At 47.0% G+C, this 20,387-nt stretch overlaps 1 protein-coding gene across 7 annotated transcripts in view; it reads left to right on the forward strand.

Moving 5' to 3' along the window:
* arhgap39 (Rho GTPase activating protein 39) overlaps window positions 1-20,387 on the forward strand; it is a 621,406-nt gene that overhangs the window by 164,472 nt on the left and 436,547 nt on the right. For all 7 annotated transcript variants that reach the window (XM_055648964.1, XM_055648973.1, XM_055648957.1 and 4 more), the window contains one exon: window positions 11,448-11,876. In XM_055648964.1, coding sequence (XP_055504939.1) covers window positions 11,448-11,876 — 429 coding nt within the window. The remainder of the gene's footprint in view (window positions 1-11,447; window positions 11,877-20,387) is intronic.

The following is a 20,387-nucleotide window of genomic DNA, read 5'->3' on the forward strand; positions in this document are numbered from 1 at the left end:
CCAACATTGGGAACATTTTTCCTGCATCTAGCTAGTCCAGTCCTTTTATAATTTTATATGTTTCTATAAGATCCCCCCTCATTCTTCTAAACTCCAGTGAATACTAGCCTAGTCTTTTCAATCTTTCCTCATATGACAGTCCCGCCATCCCAGGGATCAATCTTGTGAACCTACGCTGCACAGCCTCAATCACAAGGATGTCTTCTTGTAACGCTCAGGATCGTTTGACTTGTATGCTGCGGACCTGGCCTTAAGAGGGGTTATATGGAGGTGCCTGTTTAACCTGTGCTCCAGGGTCCTGTATGAACAGCAATGCATGTTGTGATCATTTTCTTAGAAATGTTAAGTGTAAAAGGTGACCCCCACAGAAGCTTTTGAAAGTATGAATGAATAGAATTCCACAATTTGAATTCTGCATTCAGCTTACATTTGCAAAAAGCATTCTGGAAAGTGCTACAAAAACGGTGGAAAGGGAGAAATGGGGCACAGGTAAGAGAGGGGGAAGGGGTTGAGGTATAAATAGAGTTGCCAAATGTCCCGTATTAGCTGGAACATCACGCATATTGGGCTAAATTGGTTTGTCCCAGACGGGATTGCCCTTGTCCCGTATTTGACCGCTACTGCTCGGATCGAGGGGACTGTCGGATCGGAATGCCGCGTCCGGCCCCGTCTCACACGTCCCGACGTAGTGCAGCCCATGGAGTGCAGCAGCAGCAACAGCAGCAGCAGCAGCGCCTCGCCCGTGGCCCCGTCGGTCGGCAGCCCGGCCAGCTGTCCGACCTTCGGACCTTCGCTTACCGCCGACACCACCACCACCCCTCCTTCTCACGGCCGATCATCGGGTCATGAGTTGGATGGGGCGCCGGACTTTGCGCGTGACGTGACATGGCTTGGGCCAAAACTCCTCAGCTGGCCCGCCGGCTGGGCTTTGTGTGCAGTCCAGCACCCGGGACAACTCATCGTTCACCCAGACACGGCCCAGTCGGTCAACGAATTGCCGTCGGGAATCTGTTCCTTATGTTGACCTTTTGTCCCTTATTTGGGAGTGAGAAAGTTGGCAACCCTAGGTATAGGTCAGTTACCCAAAATTGGAGAATTTAATATCCAGCCCGTTGGATTGTAAGCTACCCAAGCAGAATATATTCTTCCAGTTTGTGTGTGGGCTGACTCTCTCAATGGAGGAGACCCAGGACAGAAAGGTCAGTATGGTAAGGGGCAGGGGAGTTTTAATGATTAACAACAGGAGATTTCAGTGGACCTTGGCAGAACCACTGGTTTACATAAATGATGTTTGCATAAGCATGCGCTATTATAGGTCATTCTACATTCCATGTTTTTAGAAGGGTATTGGTATTGCACATAAAATAATTATAGAACCTAAATGCCGACTTGCTGCCTCATTAAAACTGTCCTCTTGCATCCTTGACTTGAACTCTGACTCTTGCAGGTAACCAGTTTTATTCACTCCCACCACTGACAGCTGCGTCCTCAGCTGCTTGGACTATAAGCTGTGGAATGTTCTCACTAAAACCTCTCCTCCTCTCAACTTCTCTCTTACTTCACATGACTTTTTAACACCCACTTCCTTGTCCACCTGTTCTGATCTCTCAGGTTGTCAGATTGAGTTTGACATATCCTGCTGCAATGTCTTGCCATTTGTTGATGCTATATAAAAGGAAATTCTTCAGAGCCATGTCATTATTTATGAGTGGCCCGGATTTCATTAGACACCGGAAGAGAAAGAAAAAAAAATTAAAGCAGAGAGAAATTTTACTATTTTAAAACTCTTTGAGAAATGAGTTAAGGACAAGTAAGCTGCATTTAGAATTGCATGTGTCAAGTTATTAACTTGCTGGACAGTTAAGTGCAACATAAAAATATGATGCAGGATGTAGAAAGAGCATTGTTAATTGACTCAAATGTCATTCCACTTTAGGGTCCTGTAAGGTTCATTTGTCATGTTTACGAAGGAACTGCAGATGCTGATTTAAACCGAATATAGATACAAAATGCTGGAGTAACTCAGCAGGACAGGCAGCATCTCTGGAGGGAAGGGATGGGTGATGTTTCGGGTCAAGACGCGTTTTTAGAAATCTGAAGAAGGGTCTCGACCCAAAACCACCCATTCCTTCTCTCCAGAGATGCTGCCTGTCTCGCTGAATTGCTCCAGTTTTTTGTGCCTACCTTCGGTTCATTTGTTAAATGTCTGGTCCTGACACAGGTCTTCATCTGTTGGTGGAACGCAATAACATTCCCCATGCCTTACCCCTGTTCAAATGGTTGGGTGGAGAAACATTGGAAATGCACTGATGCATACTCAGCCAATGAGGCATTATATTGGAAACTGCTCATTCGAGAAATTGGGTCTTGTGTTTATTCTAATGTGGTCCAAACACTGGTTGACCGACTCATGTACTCCGGTATTTAGACATGGGGTTCAGATAACTGAACAGAAAAATATCACCAACATTGTTCAGGAATATAAGAGAGAGAGAGAGTGTCTTATTGTCATATGTCCCGAAACAGAACAATGACATTCTTACTTACAGAAGTGCAAAAGGAATGTAAACATAACACTATGTAAAACCTACAATAAACATTTTAAAAAGTTCAGTGTGTGCATGCGTATGTGTGTACATATATGTATATATTATATATATTGTGTGTGTGTATATACACATATATATATATATATATATATATAAGCTGAGGCCACGCGCCAACTCTCGGACACCTCCTCCTACTTACCCCTGGACCATGACCCCACTGACGAGCACCAGGCCACCATCCCCAGCACCATCACCGACTTCATCAACTCCTATGCCCTGCCCGACCGAGCCTCCAACCTCATCGTTCCCCAGCCCCGCACGGCCCGATTTTACCTTCTCCCTAAAATCCACAAACCTGACTGTCCCGGAAGACCCATTGTCTCTGCCTGTTCATGCCCCACCGAACTCATTTCCACATACCTTAACTCCATCCTATCCCCCTTGGTTAAATCCCTCCCTACCTATGTTCAAGACACCTCAGACACTCTCCGTCGTCTCCGCGCATTCCATTCTCTAGACCCTCACCCCCTCATCTTCACCATGGACGTCCAGTCACTCTACACCTCCATCCCCCACCACGATGGTCTCAAAGTCCTCCGGTTCTTCCTCGACCAGAGAAGCAACCCATACCCGGCCACTGACACTCTCCTCCGCCTAGCGGAGTTGGTCCTCACCCTCAACAACTTTACGTTTGACTCCTCCCATTTCCTCCAAACACAAGGCGTAGCTATGGGCACACGCATGGGCCCCAGCTACACCTGCTTCTTTGTCGGGTACGTTGAACAATCCTTGTTCAATACATACCAAGGCCCCATCCCCGACCTCTACCTCCGCTACATCGACGACTGCTTTGGTGCCACCTCCTGCACCCACACACAACTGACTGACTTCATCCACTTCACCACTAACTTCCATCCGGCACTCAAATACACCTGGACCATTTCCGACACTTCCTTACCATTCCTTGAACTCACCATCTCCATTGCAGGTGATAGACTTCTGACCGACATCCACTATAAACCCACTGACTCCCATGGCTATCTGGACTATACTTCTTCCCACCCTGCTTCCTGTAAGGATCTCCTACTCCCAATTCCTCCGTCTACGCCGCATCTACTCCAGGGATGAGGCATTCCACATCAGGACATCTGAAATGTCCTCATTCTTCAGGGAACGGGGGTTTCCCTCCTCCATCATAAATGAGGCTCGCACCAGGGTCTCTTCCATACCCCGCAACACTGCTCTCTCTCCCCATCCCCCCACTCGGAACAAGGGCTGAGTCCCCCTAGTCTTCACCTTTCACCCCACCAGCCGTCACATACAAAAGTAATCCTCCGTCAGTTTCGCCACCTCCAACGTGACCCCACCACTCGCCACCTCTTCCCATCTCCCCCCATATCTGCCTTCTGCAAAGACCGCTCCCTCCATAACTCCCTTGTCAATTCTTCCCTTCCCTCTCATACCACCCCCTCCCCGGGCACTTTCCCTTGCACCCGCAAGAGATGCAACACTTGTCCCTTTACCTCCCCCCTCGACTCCGTTCAAGGACCCAAGCAGTCGTTCCAGGTGCGACAGAGGTTTACCTGCATCTCCTCCAACCTCATCTATTGCATCCGCTGCTCTAGATGTCAGCAGATCTATATCGGTGAGACCAAGCGGAGGTTGGGCGATCGTTTCGCCGAACACCTCCGCTTGGTCCGCAATAACCAAGCTGACCTCCTGGTGGCTCAGCACTTCAACTCCCCCTCCCACTCCGTCTCCGACCTCTCTGTCCTGGGTCTCCTCTATGGCCACAGTGAGCAGCACCGGAAATTAGAGGAACAGCACCTCATATTCCACTTGGGGAGTCTGCATCCTGGGGGCATGAACATCGAATTCTCCCAATTTTGTTAGTCCTTGCTATTTCCTCCCTTTCCTCAGTCCCCCTGCTGTCTCCTCCTATCCCCCAGCCTTCGGACTTCTCCTCCTTTTTCCTTTCTTGTCCCCGCCCCCCCCACCCCCGATCAGTCTGAAGAAGGGTTTCGGCCCGAAACGTTGCTTATTTCCTTCGCTCCATAGATGCTGCTGCACCCGCTGAGTTTCTGCAGCATTTTTGTGTACCTTAGATATATATATATATTTGTGTATGTATATAACATATACTATTGTGTGTGTATATATGTGTATATATATTATAAGTGTGTGTGTATATATATACATATATATATTTGTGTGTATATAACATATACTATTGTGTGTGTATATATATATACACATATAAACATATAATATATATATATATGTGTACACACACACACACACACACGCACAACAATAATAAATATAAAATAATAATATATTAAAAATATAAAAAGACCTGTAAATAAATAATAATTGTGCTAAGTCAAAAATAATGCTCCCAAGTCTATAGTTTGGAGCTTATTTAGAGATTGTCATGTTTAATAGCCTGCTGGTTGCAGAGAAGCTGTTCCTGAACCTGGACGTTACAGTTTTCAGGCTCCTGTACCTTTGTCCCGATGGCAGGGGTGAAATGAGTATGTGGCCAGGGTGGTGTGGGTCTCTGATGATGCCGGCTGCCTCATTGAGGCAGTGACTCCTGTAGATCCCTTTGATGGTGGGGAGGATGGTACCCGTGATGGGCTGGGCAGTGGTCACCACATTTTGCAATCTTCTTCGAGGGGTGCAGGAGGTGAACGAGGAGAGCTTCTCTTTCACTTGTTGAGTTTATTTCAAACTGATCAACATCTGAAGAAGGGTCTCGATCTGAAACGTCACCCATTTAAATGTATTTCACTGTACCAGCTGCACATGACAGTACATTGACCATTGTGCTTCTGTCTGTCTCGCTGAGTCACTCCACCATTTTGTGTCTTAAGGGCCTGTCCCACTTGGCCGTCATTTACGCGCCATTTACACGACCTGGTAGCGTGTGGGTAGCGCAGGACGGGCGCATGGAGTGGCGTGGAGGAGTGTGGAGTTGCACGCGGTACCGCGCAGCGTGCCAAGATTTCGTGCTGCACAAAATCTTTGCGCGCTATCGGCCTGTCACGTACATGATGGCCAGGTGGGACAGGGTGACATTTCGGGTCGAATGGGTGACGTATCGGGTCGAGACCCTTCTTCAGACTGAAACATCATCCATCCCTTCTCTCCAGAGATGCTGCCGGTCCCGCTGTGTTACTCCTGCATTTTGTGTCTATCTTCAATTTAAACCAGCATCTGCAGTTCCTTCCCACAGATTAATTTGGTCTGCAGCTTGCTACTTTTCATTTACCTCTTTTTTAAAATCACATCTGCATTTTTTCCAATTGCTAGCACCACTCAAGAAACTGGAACATTTTAGAAAATCACCATAAATATCATAAACTGGGTAAATATACTAAACTGGGTATTCAAATGACGTCACGCGCTCCAGACGGCTGTGCAGACGCATGATGACTGTCACGTAAATGACAGCCAAGTCGTACAGGCCCTTTACTCCCCACCTTCGCCACTGTGCCCTGTGAAAACCTTTCATAATTTTTGATGTCTATTTGGCTTTGACAACAAGCCTAAATATTTAATCTCGTCTCATGACCAACATTCTCGAGGTTTACTTTGAAATGATAGAAGACAAAGAAGTGTTTTGTAACGGCTTCCACAATATCAAGCTGCAGTGTGAAAACAGATTAGGAGCACTGGCAATCTTCTTACATTGTTTACAAGGTTCAGCACATTGTAGGAACCCTCACAGCCATTGGGCTTGGATATTTGCCATTGGTTCCAGAGACCCCACTCGGCCCATGTTTAAAAGTACCCCCCGCGCAAAGCCTGCCACAGTTACCACTGCGGGCATCGCGGTACCTCGTGTGACTCTGTCTCTGGAACTGTTGCACTTTCATGATGACAACCATATTCTGCACTCTGTGCCTTCCCCTTTTCTCAACCCAGTCTCCCTCTCTCCGGACTTCCAGTCTGAAGAAGGGTCTCGATCGGAAACATCACCCATTCCTTCTCTCCAGAGATGCTGCCTATCCCGCTGAGTGACTCCAGTGTTTTGTGTCTATCTTTATTGCACCTTGAGTTTGGTTTGATAGTATTGATATCTAGTGTTCCAGATTTGACTGGATAATCAAGAGTGTTTTATTGCCATGTGTCCTAGAAACATAGAAACATAGAAAATAGATGCAGGAGGAGGCCATTCGGCCCTTCGAGCCAGCACTGCCATTTATTGTGATCATGGCTGATCATCCCCTATCAATAACCCGTGCCTGCCTTCTCCCCTCCCTTGACTCCACTAGCCCCTAGAGCTCTATCTAACTCTCTCATCCAGTGACTTGGCCTCCACTGCCCTCTGAGGCAGGGAATTCCATAAATTCTCAATTCTCTGGGTGAAAAAGTTTTTTCTCACAGTCTTAAATGACCTCCCCTCGATTCTAAGACTGTGGTCCCTGGTCTGGACTCGCCCAACATTGGGAACATTTTTCCTGCATCTAGCTTGTCCAGTCCTTTTATAATTTTATATGTTTCTATAAGATCCCTTCCCCTCATCCTTCTAAACTCCAATGAATACAAGCCTAGTCGTTTCAATCTTTCCTCATATGACAGTCCCGCCATCCCAGGGATCAATCTCGTGAACCTACACTGCACTGCCTCAATCACAAGGATGTCCTTCCTCAAATTAGGAGACCAAAACTGTACACAATACTCTAGATGTGGTCTCGCTAGAGCCCTATACAACTGCAGAAGAACCTCTCTACTCCTATACTGAAATCCTCTTGTTATGAAGGCCAACATTCCATTAGCTTTCTTCACTGCCTGCTGTACCTGCACACCAACTTTCAGTGACCGGTGTACAAGGAACATGTCCTGAAACAGAACGCTGACATTCTTACTTGCAGCAGCACAATAGCTTTGTAAACACAGTGCACAATAGATAACACAACAAACAAACAAAAAAGTTCAATTCATTAAATATAACAATATGGTGGAGCAGAAAAACAAAAAAACACAGTCCCAAGTGCAACCCAGGCTGTACTTTGGAGTTTAGTTTACTTTGTTCAATAACCTGATGGTTGTAGGGAAGAAGCTGTTCCTGAACCTGGACGTTACAGGTTTCAGGCTCCTGTACCTTCTTCCCGATGGCAGGGGTGGAACGTGGCCAGGGTGGTGTAAATCTCTGATGATGCTGGCTGCTCTTTGGAGACGGCATCTGGTATACTGTACGTCCCTTAGATAGAGGCATGCAAAACAAAGCTTTTCACTGTACCTCGCTACACATGATAATAATAGGCCTAAACCTAAGAAAATGTCTAAATACAATTTTAAAATGAGGGCGTCAGTGTGGTGAAGCTGGTAGAGCCGCTGCCTCACAGCGCCGGAGATCCGAGTTCCATCCTGACCTCGGGTGCTGTCTTTTTGTACGTTCTCCCAGTGACCACGGGGGTTTCCTCCAGGTGCTCCGGTTTCCTCCCATATCCCAAAGACGTGCGGGTTTGTGGGTTAATCAGCCTCTGTAAATTGCCATTACCCTAGTGTGTCGGGAGTGGATCAGAAAGTAGGATAATGTTGAACTGGTGTGAACGGGTGAGCGATGGTGGGCATGGACTCGGTGGGCCGAAGGGTTTGCTACCATGCTCAATCAATCACTCAACCAACCAGTGGTGGGTGGGTCGGGGTGGGGTGGGGTGGTGGTGGGGTGGGGGAGGTGGGGTTGGGTGGGGTGGTTGGGTGGGGTGAGGGGGGTGGGGTGGGTCGGGCTGGGGGTGAGGGGGGTGGTGGGATGGGTGAAACATAGAAACATAGAAATTAGGTGCAGGAGTAGGCCATTCAGCCCTTCGAGCCTGCACCGCCATTCAATATGATCATGGCTGATCATCCAACTCAGTATCCCGTACCTGCCTTCTCTCCATACCCCCTGATCCCCTTAGCCACAAGGGCCACATCTAACTCCCTCTTAAATATAGCCAATGATCTGGCCTCGACTACCCTCTGTGGCAGAGAGTTCCAGAGATTCGCCACTCTCTGTGTGAAAAAGGTTCTTCTCATCTCGGTTTTAAAGGATTTCCCCCTTATCCTTAAACTGTGACCCCTTGTCCTGGACTTCCCCAACATCGGGAACAATCTTCCTGCATCTAGCCTGTCCAACCCCTTAAGAATTTTGTAAGTTTCTATAAGATCCCCTGTCAATCTCCTAAATTCTAGAAAGTCTATCCAGTCTTGGGTGGGGTGAGGTGGTGGTGGGGTTGGGTGAGGGGGGGTGGGGTGAGTTGTTGGTGGGGGGGGCGAGGGTGGGGTGGGGTGAGTTGGGGTGGGGTGGGGTGAGGGGGTGGGGGGGGTGAGGTGGTGGTGGGGTGGGGTGGTGGGTGAGGTGGTGGTGGGTGGGGTGAGGTGGTGGGGTGAGGTGGTGGTAGGGTGGGGTGAGATGGTGGTGTGTGGTGGTGGGGTGGGGTGAGGTGAGGTGAGGTGGTGGTAGGGTGGGGTGAGATGGTGGTGAGTTGGGGTGGGGTGGGGTGAGGTGGGGTCGGGTGAGATGAGGTAGGGTTAGTACATAACATTTCAGAATACCATTTAAAACTGAGATGCGGAAGAATTTCTTTTCTGAAGGTCGTGAATCCGTAGATTTGTCTGCCCTAAAGAGCCGTGGAGACGGAATCATTAAATATTATCAAGACTGAGCGAAGCAGGTCCTTTTGTCAATAGGAGAGTTCAAGGTTAGGGAAACCGTGAAGCTGAGGCCAGGATGAGACCAGCTACAACTTTATTGAACCACACTGCGGATTCAAGTGTCTGTACAACAAAACTCCTGTTCCTATTTTCTATATTTTTATTAAATTAACTGAATCCATAACTTAAGGGAATTAAATTGTTCTGACGGCTTTAGGGAGCAAGCCGGAGAACAGGATTAGGCTTAGGCAGCTCAGGAAGAAAACGTATCAGTTTGGAGATAACAGGCTTTGTGCCTCAGCTGAAAAAATATAGGATCCATGTGGGTTCAATTATTTCAACTTTTTCAATCAAAAATAGTCGCAATCTACGAGGATCATTTCACCAAATGGTGAAAGAGTTTTCAAAGTGGTGCAGCTTCATAGTGCCTGAGAGCCGGGTTTGTACCTGACCTCGGCTGTTGTCTGTGTGTGGAGTTGGCATGTCCTTCCTGTGACTGCGTGGCTTCCCTCTGGCTCTCCGTTTCTTTTCCCCCACATCCTAAAGTCATGCGGGTTTGCAAGTTAATTGGCCTCTTAAAAAAAATAATGTCCCTAATGTGTGTGTGTGATGAGAAGATGGGGTAACATAGAACTAGTGTGAATGAGTGATCAATGGACTCGGTGGGCTGGATGAACAAAGAACTAAAGATGTTCAAGACGGAACTGCAGATGCTGGAAGATCGAAGGTACACAAAATTGCTGGAGAAACTCAGCGGGTGCAGCAGCATCTATGGAGCGAAGGAAATAGGCGACGTTTCGGGCCGAAACCCTTCTTCAGACTGATGTTCTTTTTGTTGGAGAGCAGGGTGGAATCACAGAGGGTGTGCAGTTAGAGAGGAGGTTGTGAAACTGTCTCCGGAGAGAGGAGGAGAACTTCTCCAAAGTAGGTATACCTTGAGGAGATATCGCAGTGGAGTATACACAGTGTTCAAGAAGGAACTGCAGATGCTGGAAGATCGAAGATACACAAAATTGCTGGAGAAACTCAGCGGGTGCAGCAGCATCTATGGAGGGAAGGAAATAGGCGACGTTTCAGGCCGAAAACCTTCTTCAGACTGAAGAAAGAACTAAAGATGCTGGTTTGTAAAAAAAGACTCAAAAAGTAACTCAGCAAATCAGGCAGCATCTCTGGTGAACACGGATTGGAGATGTTTTGGGTTGGGACCCTTCTTCGGCCTTCCGTCTCCTGTCTCCCTTCCAACTACATCCTTTCCTTTAGCGTAACAATTTGTAGCTCTTCAATCCTCTCACCTTCTGTCTTTTTATCTCTGGCCATTCTCCAACCATCTGCCTCTCAAAAATCTCTTGCACTTGTATCCACCTATCACTTGCCAAGCTCTATCCTGCCAGATTTCTCTTCCAACCCTTCCCCACAAACAGTCCGAAGAAGGGTTTCAATCCGAAACGTCACCTTTCCATGTTCTCCAGCGATGCTGTCTGATCCGCTGAGTTATTTCAGCACCTTGTGACTTTTGCTGTTTCCATAGTGTAAACTAAACTAAACTAAAATTGTCATCTTGAATAAATATTTATTAATGGAGTTGCAGCCACCCTAAACCTAAATGTAGGACATCTGCCTGAAGAGCGGTCCTGACATGAAATGTCACCCATCCATGTTCTCCAGGGATGCTGCCTGACCCGCTGAATTACTCCAGCGCTTTGTAAACCAGCATTCTTCTTTCTGCCTCCAAACCTAAAAGTATTTGTTTGAAAGAACATAGGCATGTGCATACATTCATGTGTCTTGTACACTCTGGAGTTTGAAGGATGAGAGGAGATCTTATTGAAACATATATGATTGCTAAGGGTTTGGACACGCTAGAGGCAGGAAACATGTTCCCGATATCAGGGGAGTCCAGGACCAGGGGCCACAGTTTAAGAATAAGGGGTAAGCCATTTAGAATGGAGATGAGGAAACACTTTTTCTCACAGGGAGTTGTGAGTCTGTGGAATTCTCTGCCTCAGGCGCTAGGAACTTCATGTGAGGGCGGTGGAGGCCGGTTCTCTGGATACTTTCAAGAGAGAACTAGATAGGGCTCTTAACGATAGCGGAGTCAGGGGATATGGGGAGAAGGCAGGAACGGGGTACTGATTGGGGATGATCAGCCATGATCACATTGAATGGCGGTGCTGGCTAGAAGGGCCGAATGGCCTACTGCTGTGTCTGTTGTCTGTTTGCAGGTGCTTTGATAACATTTTCTTTTTCTTGAAGGCTGGAATGGGTGGAGATTATTGAGCCTCGCACTAGAGAGCGCATGTACGCGAACCTCATCACAGGAGAATGCGTCTGGGATCCTCCTTCTGGTGTCCGGATAAAGCGGACCAACGAGAATCAGTGGTGGGAACTCTTCGATCCCAACACGTCCCGGTTTTACTATTACAATGCCACGACACAGAGGACAGTCTGGCACCGGCCGCAGAACTGCGACATCATTCCGCTGGCCAAATTGCAGACGTTGAAACAGAACACGGACTCACCCAGCCGGGCTTCTGCGGACAACAGCCCCGGCCGCAGTAGCAACATCAGCAGGGAAGGGAGCACCAGCTCCTCGCTGGAACAGGAGCTGGAGGCCGACAGGACTCAAGAACAAACACGGCCAAAGCCAGCCCAGCAGATCATCGGGAAGGAGGAAGTGGAAAGGTAAGGTTCCTAGCGCCTTCATGTGAGTCTTTCGTTTGTTTCAGACTTTTTGCAACATACTGCTTCCACTGATTAATTAACCCAGCCATTCCGCAGCGCGCCATGGCCACCAGGATATAGAAACAAGGAACTTCAGATGCTGGCTTACACAAAAGGACACGATGTGCTGGAGTAACTCAGCGGGTCAGGCAGCATCCCTAGAGAACATGCATAGATGATGTTTCGGGTCGGGACCATTGTGTCGCTCCTTAGACTCCGATCCAAAACGCCACCTCTCCGTGTTCTCCAGGGATGCTGCCTGACCCACTGAGTTAATCCAGCACTTTGTATCTTTCTTTGCTATAAACCAGCACCTGCAGTTCCTTGTTATTACATCTCCAGTAAACAGTGGTTCCCTCTACTGTGGTAAATAAACCGTTCAGGCTGTCGTATTGATGAAACAACCGGGTTAGTAGGTGAAGAGCAAATCCAGAAAGGCTACCTGGATAATTTGTTGCCATCCACTGGGCTGGACATTGGCTCCTGATGGGCTGATGAAGCAATAGATAAATGTTTGCCAAAAATAATTTCTATTTGCCCATAAAATATAATTTGGTGAAGGGCCTGTCCCACTTGGGCGACCTAATCCGCGAGTTCTGGCGAGTTTGCCCTTGACTCATACTCGCAGCATGGTCGACACGAGGTCGCAGGAGGTCTTCGTAACTCTCCTTCATGCTCGAGAGTGATCTCCGCGTACTCGAGGCCTCAGCTAGGTCGCGGCGTTTTTTTCAACATGTTAAAAAATGCCCGCGAATAAGTAAATATCGCCGTGGAAAAAATGGATACTTTTTTTACTCGTAGGTTTAGTCGTAGTGGGTCGTAGTAGGTCGGCATGTTAGTCGTAGGTAATCGAGGGTAGTCAAAGGTAGTCCATGGTAGTCGAAGATAGTCTTCATCATAGTCGAAGGAGGTCGTCTTCACTCTCCACTATTCGGTGTCCAATCTTCCCAAAGTTAGTCATAGCTAGTTGAAGCTTGTCTTCAACATAGTCGAAGTAGATCGAAGGAGGTCTTCAACATGTCATTTTTTCAAACTCTTCTAAACACGCCAATTAGGTCTCCCAAGTGGGACAGCCCCTTGAGGATGTAATGTGGTTACAACAACATTTAAAAGACATTTGGACAGGCACATGGATAGGAAAGGCTTAAAGGGATACGAGTCAACCATGGGCAAATGAGACTAGCATAGATGAGGGTGAGCAGTGATCTTAGGGCTTTATTTCTTGAAGCGCAGAAGGCTAAAAGTGATCTTATAGAGAGGTGTGTAAAATGATGAGGGGATTAGATAGGGTGAATGCACAGTTATTTTACCCAGAGTAGGGGCATCAAGAACCAGAGGGCATAGGATTGTGAGAGGGGAAAGGACAGGAATCTGAGGGGTAGTTTTGTCATGGTACGAGCTGCCAGAAGAGGTAGTTGAGGCAGGTGCTGTAAAATAATTTTAAAACCATTTGGACGAGTACATGGATCGGAAAGGTTTAGAGAGATACGGACCGAATGTGGCCAGGTGGGATTAGCGTAGATGGGGATTCTAGGTTTGCATGGATGAGTTGGGCTGAAGGGCCTGTTTCCATGCTGTATGACTATGTAGAGAGGGTTAATATTGGTTGTCGATCATTGGACCCTCAGCATTCCTCTAGGCTGATAGATTAACTATGTGCTGAAGCTATTGGCAAGCTGTGCATTGTAATTTATACAAGTTTTGGACTGAATCGAAGGTGATGGCACATTTGATAATGAACTTCATCAAGAACTGGTGCCTGTCTCATCACTGAGCGCATTCGTTCTTGTGTTAAATGGTTTTGAGATGCAACTCAATACATCAGCATGGGTAACTGACAAGCATTGATCCTGAAGCTTGAACGTGTGGTCAGTGTACCCTGTGGATCAATGCAGCTGGCCGTCGCATAGATTGCTTCCTTGGCGGAATTGGCCTTCAACAATTATGAAAAATTGGTAATCAGTTAATTTTCTCATAACATTGCTTTGTACCTCATTTGGTAATTTCCTGTCTCTTTTTGCCCTCTACTTTGAAAGTCGCAACTAATTACTCTGAGTATCTTTCAGTTGCCTGGGTTTCAACAACTAAGTTACAGAGATAGGTTGAATAAGTTAGGTCTTTATTCTCTGGAGCGCAGAAGGTTAAGGGGGGACTTGATAGAGGTCTTTAAAATGATGAGAGGGATAGACAGAGTTGACGTGGACAAGCTTTCCCCTTTGAGAATAAGGAAGATTCAAACAAGAGGACATGACTTCAGAATTAAGGGACAGAAGTTTAGGGGTAACATGAGGGGGAACTTCTTTACTCAGAGAGTGGTAGCGGTGTGGAATGAGCTTCCAGTGGAAGTGGTGGTGGCAGGTTCATTGGTATCATTTAAAAATAAATTGGATAGGCATATGGATGAGAAGGGAATGGAGGGTTATGGTATGAGTGCAGGCAGGTGGGACTAAGGGAAAAAAGTTGTTCGGCACGGACTTGTAGGGTCGAGATGGCCTGTTTCCGTGCTGTAATTGTTATATGGTTATATGGTTACTGTACACATCAGGTCTTTTCTTCCATGGAACGTTATTGCACAGTTGTTGCGCTTAAAATTGGCTCCTGCATTTCCCGGCTGATTCTGAATGCCCCCATGTATTCAAACTACTTCCTCCAGTGCGGTTTTGCCAGATCACGTTTGCGTTTGCTCCATAAAACAGTCGCTTGTCTCCACAATGCCGCAGAATGTGATCTATCAGCATCAACATGGAGTAGAGGTTGGAGTGATCCTGGTGACTCCTTCTGCCTGCTCCGCCATTCTGTGAAGATGGCCGATCTAGACCAAGTGCCCTTTCCAGCCCAATCATCATACTCCCCACGTTTCCTTCATGTCAAAAAATCTCCATGCAGTTCTGGTTGCCCCATTACAGGAAGCATATTGCCCCATTACAGGAAGCATATTGCCCCATTACAGGAAGCATATTGCCCCATTACAGGAAGCATATTGCCCCATTACAGGAACCATATTGCCCCATTACAGGAAGCATATTGCCCCATTACAGGAAGCATATTGCCCCATGACAGGAAGCATATTGCCCCATTACAGGAAGCATATTGCCCCATTACAGGAAGCATATTGCCCCATTACAGGAAGCATATTGCCCCATTACAGGAAACATATTGCCCATTACAGGAAGCATATTGCCCCATGACAGGAAGCATATTGCCCCATTACAGGAAGCATATTGCCCCATTACAGGAAGCATATTGCCCCATTACAGGAAGCATATTGCCCCATTACAGAAAGCATATTGCCCCATTACAGGAACCATATTGCCCCATTACAGGAAACATATTGCCCCATTACAGGAAACATATTGCCCATTACAGGAAGCATATTGCCCCATTACAGGAAAAATATTGCCCCATGACAGGAAGCATATTGCCCCATTACAGGAAACATATTGCCCCATTACAGGAAGCATATTGCCCCATTACATATTGCCCCATTACAGGAAGAAGCATTACAGGAAGCATATGCCCCATTACAGGAAGCATATTGCCCCATTACAGGAAGCATATTGCCCCATGACAGGAAGCATATTGCCCATTACAGGAAGCATATTGCCCCATGACAGGAAGCATATTGCCCATTACAGGAAGCATATTGCCCATTATTGCCCCATTACAGGAAGCATATTGCCCCATTACAGGAAGCATATTGCCCCATTACAGGAAGCATATTGCCCATTACAGGAAGCATATTACAGGAAGCATATTGCCCCCCATTACAGGAAGCATATTGCCCCATTACAGAAAGCATATTATTGCCCCATTACAGGAAACATATTGCCCCATTACAGGAAGCATATTGCCCATTACAGGAAGCATATTGCCCCATTACAGGAAGCATATTGCCCCATTACAGGAAGCATATTGCCCCATTACAGGAAGCATATTGCCCCATTACAGGAAGCATATTGCCCCATTACAGGAAGCATATTGCCCATTACAGGAAGCATATTGCCCCATTACAGGAAGCATATTGCCCCATTACAGGAAGCCCCATTACAGGAAGCATATTACCCCATTACAGGAAGCATATTGCCCCATTACAGGAAGCATATTGGCCCATTACAGGAAGCATATTGCCCCATTACAGGAAGCATATTGCCCCATTACAGGAAGCATATTGCCCCATTACAGGAAGCATATTGCCCCATTACAGGAAGCATATTGACCCATTACAGGAATCATATTGCCCCATTACAGGAAGGAAAGGGTACAGAGGAGATTTACCAGAATGATAGACATAATATGCTAGAGTAACTCAGTGATTCAGGCAGCATCGCGGGAGAACATGGATAGGCAATGTTTCGGGTGGGGACCCTTCTTCAGACTGCCAGAATGATGCCTGGGTTAGAGTATTAGAGTATTAGCTAGAAGGAGAGGTTGGATTGTTTACTGCGGAACACCAGAAGTTGTGGGGAGACCTGATGGAAGTATATAAAATTATGAGAGGCATAGGTGGGGTAGACAGTCATAATCTTTTTCCTAGGATGGAAAGATCTAATACTAGAGGGCATAACTCCAAGGTGAGAGGAGAGGTTAAAGGACATGTGCGGGGCAAGGTTTTTGCACAGAGGATGGAGTGTGTATGGAATGTGCTGCCGGGGGTGGTGGTGGAGGCAAATGCCATCATGGTATTTCAGAGACTTTTGGACAGGTACATGGATATGGATCATTTGCAGGCAGATTCGAGCTGGTCTTTGCAGTACGATCGACACAAACATTGTGCTGAAGAGCCTGTTCCTGTGCTGTACAGTTCTACATTCTATCTGTTGCTCCCAGCTTTGAATGTACTCAGCAAGAACATCCTTTGGGCAAGGAGTAGGGAAGGAGCTTTGGGAAGCTTTGACTGAATTGCTTTGACTGCTGGCTTGTATTTTACTTTTATTCATTTGGAGATGTGGCTTCTCACGCCTGTCCATTCCCAACTACCTTTGACAAGCAGGTGATGAGCTGCCTTCTTGCATTGCTGCAGTCCTTCACGTATGAATATACTCGCAAATTCTGTAAGTTCCCATTTACTGGTGGGAAAACACATTTCAGGAATTGCCTCATGAATCTCCTCTGGGTATTATTAGAAATGTATATAATCATACAGGCAGGTCCATTTGGTCCCGCGCACCCAAGATGACCATGATGCATATCTCACGCCAACCAACTTGACCACGTTAGGCTTGTAAACGGCAACCTTTCCTATCCCGTTAGATGTATGTTTTATGGTTTTAATTTTTATTATTTTTTTGCTGTGTATATGTGGGGGGTGGGGGGGGGGGGGGGGGCGGAGGCCTCCAACCTGAGGGCTCCAGTCGCGGAGCCTGAGGACTCGCCATCGCAGAGCTGGTCGACTTTGGAACGGGGTGAGCTGTGGTGGCGCGTGGCTGCAACCCGACTTCGGAGCGGGGTGAGCTGTGGTGGCTTGGAGCTTCAGAGGCTCCGGCCGCAGGCCCGGTGGACAGGAACATCGGGAGCTCGCGGGTCCCTGGTGGGAGACCGCTTTTCGGAGCTACCGCAAAGGCAACTTCTCCCGCCGGAATCGCGGGGTTTAAATGACTCGGAGCGAGGCCTAACATCGCCCCGCGCAGCTTAAACGGCCGCGGGACTTACCATCGCCCGCCGGGGGCTTTAACATCCTGAGCCCCAGTCGCATCGATGGTGCAGTTGGACTGCTGGACCGCGGGAGAAGAACAAAGGGAAGAGATAAGACTTTTGCCTTCCATCACAGTGAGGAGGTGTTGGAGAATTGTGTAAAATTGTGTTAAGTGTGTGTCTTGTTTTTTTTTTTGTAATGTCATGACTACAAGAATGAAATTTAGTTCAAATCTTGTCTGTTTGAATGACAATAAAAGGCATTCTATTCTATTCTTGGTACTTGGCCAAATGTCTTAAAGATACACATGGAAACAGGCACTTCAGCCCACCAAGTCCACGCTGACCATCAGTCACACTAGTTCCATGTTATCCCTCTTTCTCAACCGCTCCCTACACAAAAGGGGGTATTTTACAGAGGCCAAATAGCCTACAAACCCGCACGTCTTTGGGACGGGGGAGGAAACCGGAGCACCAGGATGAAACCCACTCAGTCACAAGGAAACGTGCAAACCTCACACAGACAGCACCCGAGGTCAGGATCGAACCCGGGTCCTTGGTTTTGTGACCCAGCGGCTCTACCAGCTGCCACCCAAACTTGGATATTTCCAGGAGTACCATTAACAGGCAGTAAATACCATTCTTTCAGAACTAGACCACTACAGAATGACATCATCACATTACAAAAAAAAAACTGAAGGCCAGTTAGCTTCTGAGTGGGAGGGTGACAAAATGATTACTGCTTCCAATCTGTTCCAAGCTACAGGATCTTGCAGGAGGTGGAGCGGGAGTTTGTTTGTCATTTTATAAATTTATCCCACCAGCTTGGTGAGCAAAACGTGCTCAGGTTACATTTACATCCTGCAATGCCAAAGACATGAGAATTTAAAGCAAGGTAGAAGACTCATTGGCAACATCAAATGGTGACGACAAGCTCTGCCTGTAGGTCCTCTTCAGTAGGTCCAGTCTCTGCATCCAGGGTAGCCAATTCATTTTACTTCCAGGAGTAGTCAGATGTTTAATAAAGAGAAGTGGGCAAGCATTTCTGAAATGCCTTTTGTGTACCTCTCAAGATGCTCCACAGCATCCTACGACTGAAATTGAGGAAACATTCAGTGTGCGGTTGGAAGTGATGGACTGTGAGACACAGGCAGATGAGGATAGTTTAACTTGGCATCACCTCTGGTCGTCACTGACATCATGGGCCAAAGGGCCACTTCCTGCACTGCATGTGTCTATCTTCTCAGTACCTGCAGAACTCAGGAAAGGAGCTATGGAGTCTGAAGAAGGGTTTCGACCCGAAACATTGCCTACTTCCTTCGCTCCATAGATGCTGCCTCACCCGCTGAGTTTCTCCAGCATTTTTGTCTACCCATGGAAATAGATTAGATTAGATTAGACTTTATTAATCCCCTTATTCAGGGGAAATTCAGATGTCCTTGCAGCACACTAATAAAAATACAACATAGTATTCATGAAGAAATTCAACACCAAACATAAAACATCCCCCCACAGTGATTCCCACTGTGGGGGAAGGCACAAAGTCCAGTCCCCATCCTCTTGTCCACCCAAAGTCGGGCCTATTGAGGCCTCCACAGTCGCCGCCACGGCGCCCGATGTTCTCGCCGGGTGATGGTACTCCGGCGTCGGGAGAACCCCCAGCGGCTTGAGGTGCCAGGAACGGCCGCCTTCCCACCGGAGCCCGCGGCTTCCAAGCCAAACTGACCGCGCCAGACGGAGCTCCACACACTGGCGATCTCGGCGAGAGATCCCAGGCTCCGGGATGTAGGTTCAACGTCGCAGCTGGCCGTTGTTTTTTACGTTATTTTAATAACGTAAATAAATACGTTATTTTTTCAATATTTGTGGTTTCTCTGTCACAGTTGCCTCAGTTACATAGAAACATAGAAACATAGAAAATAGGTGCAGGAGTACGCCATTCGGCCCTTCGAGCCTGCACCGCCATTTGATATGATCATGGCTGACCATCCAACTCAGTGTCCCATCCCTGCCTTCTCTCCATTCCCCCTGATCCCTTTAGCCATCAGGGCCACCGGGTTATAGAGATACATTGCGGACGCATGCCCTACGGCCCGCCGAATCCGTGCCGACCACTGACACTGTACACTAACACTATCCTACGCACTAGGGAAAATTAACAATTTTTTTTACCAAGCCAATTAACCTATAAACCACACCTTCGGAATGTGGGAGGAAACCGGAGCACCTGGAGAAAACCCACGTTGTCACGGGGAGAAGGTTGCAAACTCCGTATAGACAGCACCCGTGGTCAGGATGGAACCCGGGTCTCTTGCAGCAACTCTACTACTGCGCTACTGTGCCGCCTTGTTATTGGCCTAGTCACTAGTGCTTTATACTAACAGCAGCAGGCATGAAAACGACACATACGAAAGATTGCATTTTATCCAGAGCTTTACCCTTTCCTCTTAACCCTTGGATAATACATTATCTTTCTGAATGAACATAAATGCAACATCTTTTAAAACTCTTAGTGAATCAATGTTTTTAAAATTGAATATTGTTTTTCTATTTGTGTTGTGACTATTTATTTGTTATTAGAGATACGATGCTCTATTTCTAACCATTATGGCGTAGCACAGTGTATAGAGGCCAAGATAATTCAATTCTTCATTCAACATGACTCCTCGCCACAAAGGGCAATCCAATAGTTTTACAATCTATATATATATATATATTTTTTACATTTTTGTGTTTGCTGCAAAGGAATGAGAAACCAAGATTTGTTGATTTGTTATTGCTTTTTCTTTTGGGCGACCTTGAATCTGAAACAAATTGATTGGGGTGCATTGCATTCCTCCC

The sequence above is a fragment of the Leucoraja erinacea genome, chromosome 2 (assembly GCF_028641065.1).
Source record: "Leucoraja erinacea ecotype New England chromosome 2, Leri_hhj_1, whole genome shotgun sequence".
NCBI lineage: Eukaryota > Metazoa > Chordata > Chondrichthyes > Rajiformes > Rajidae > Leucoraja > Leucoraja erinaceus.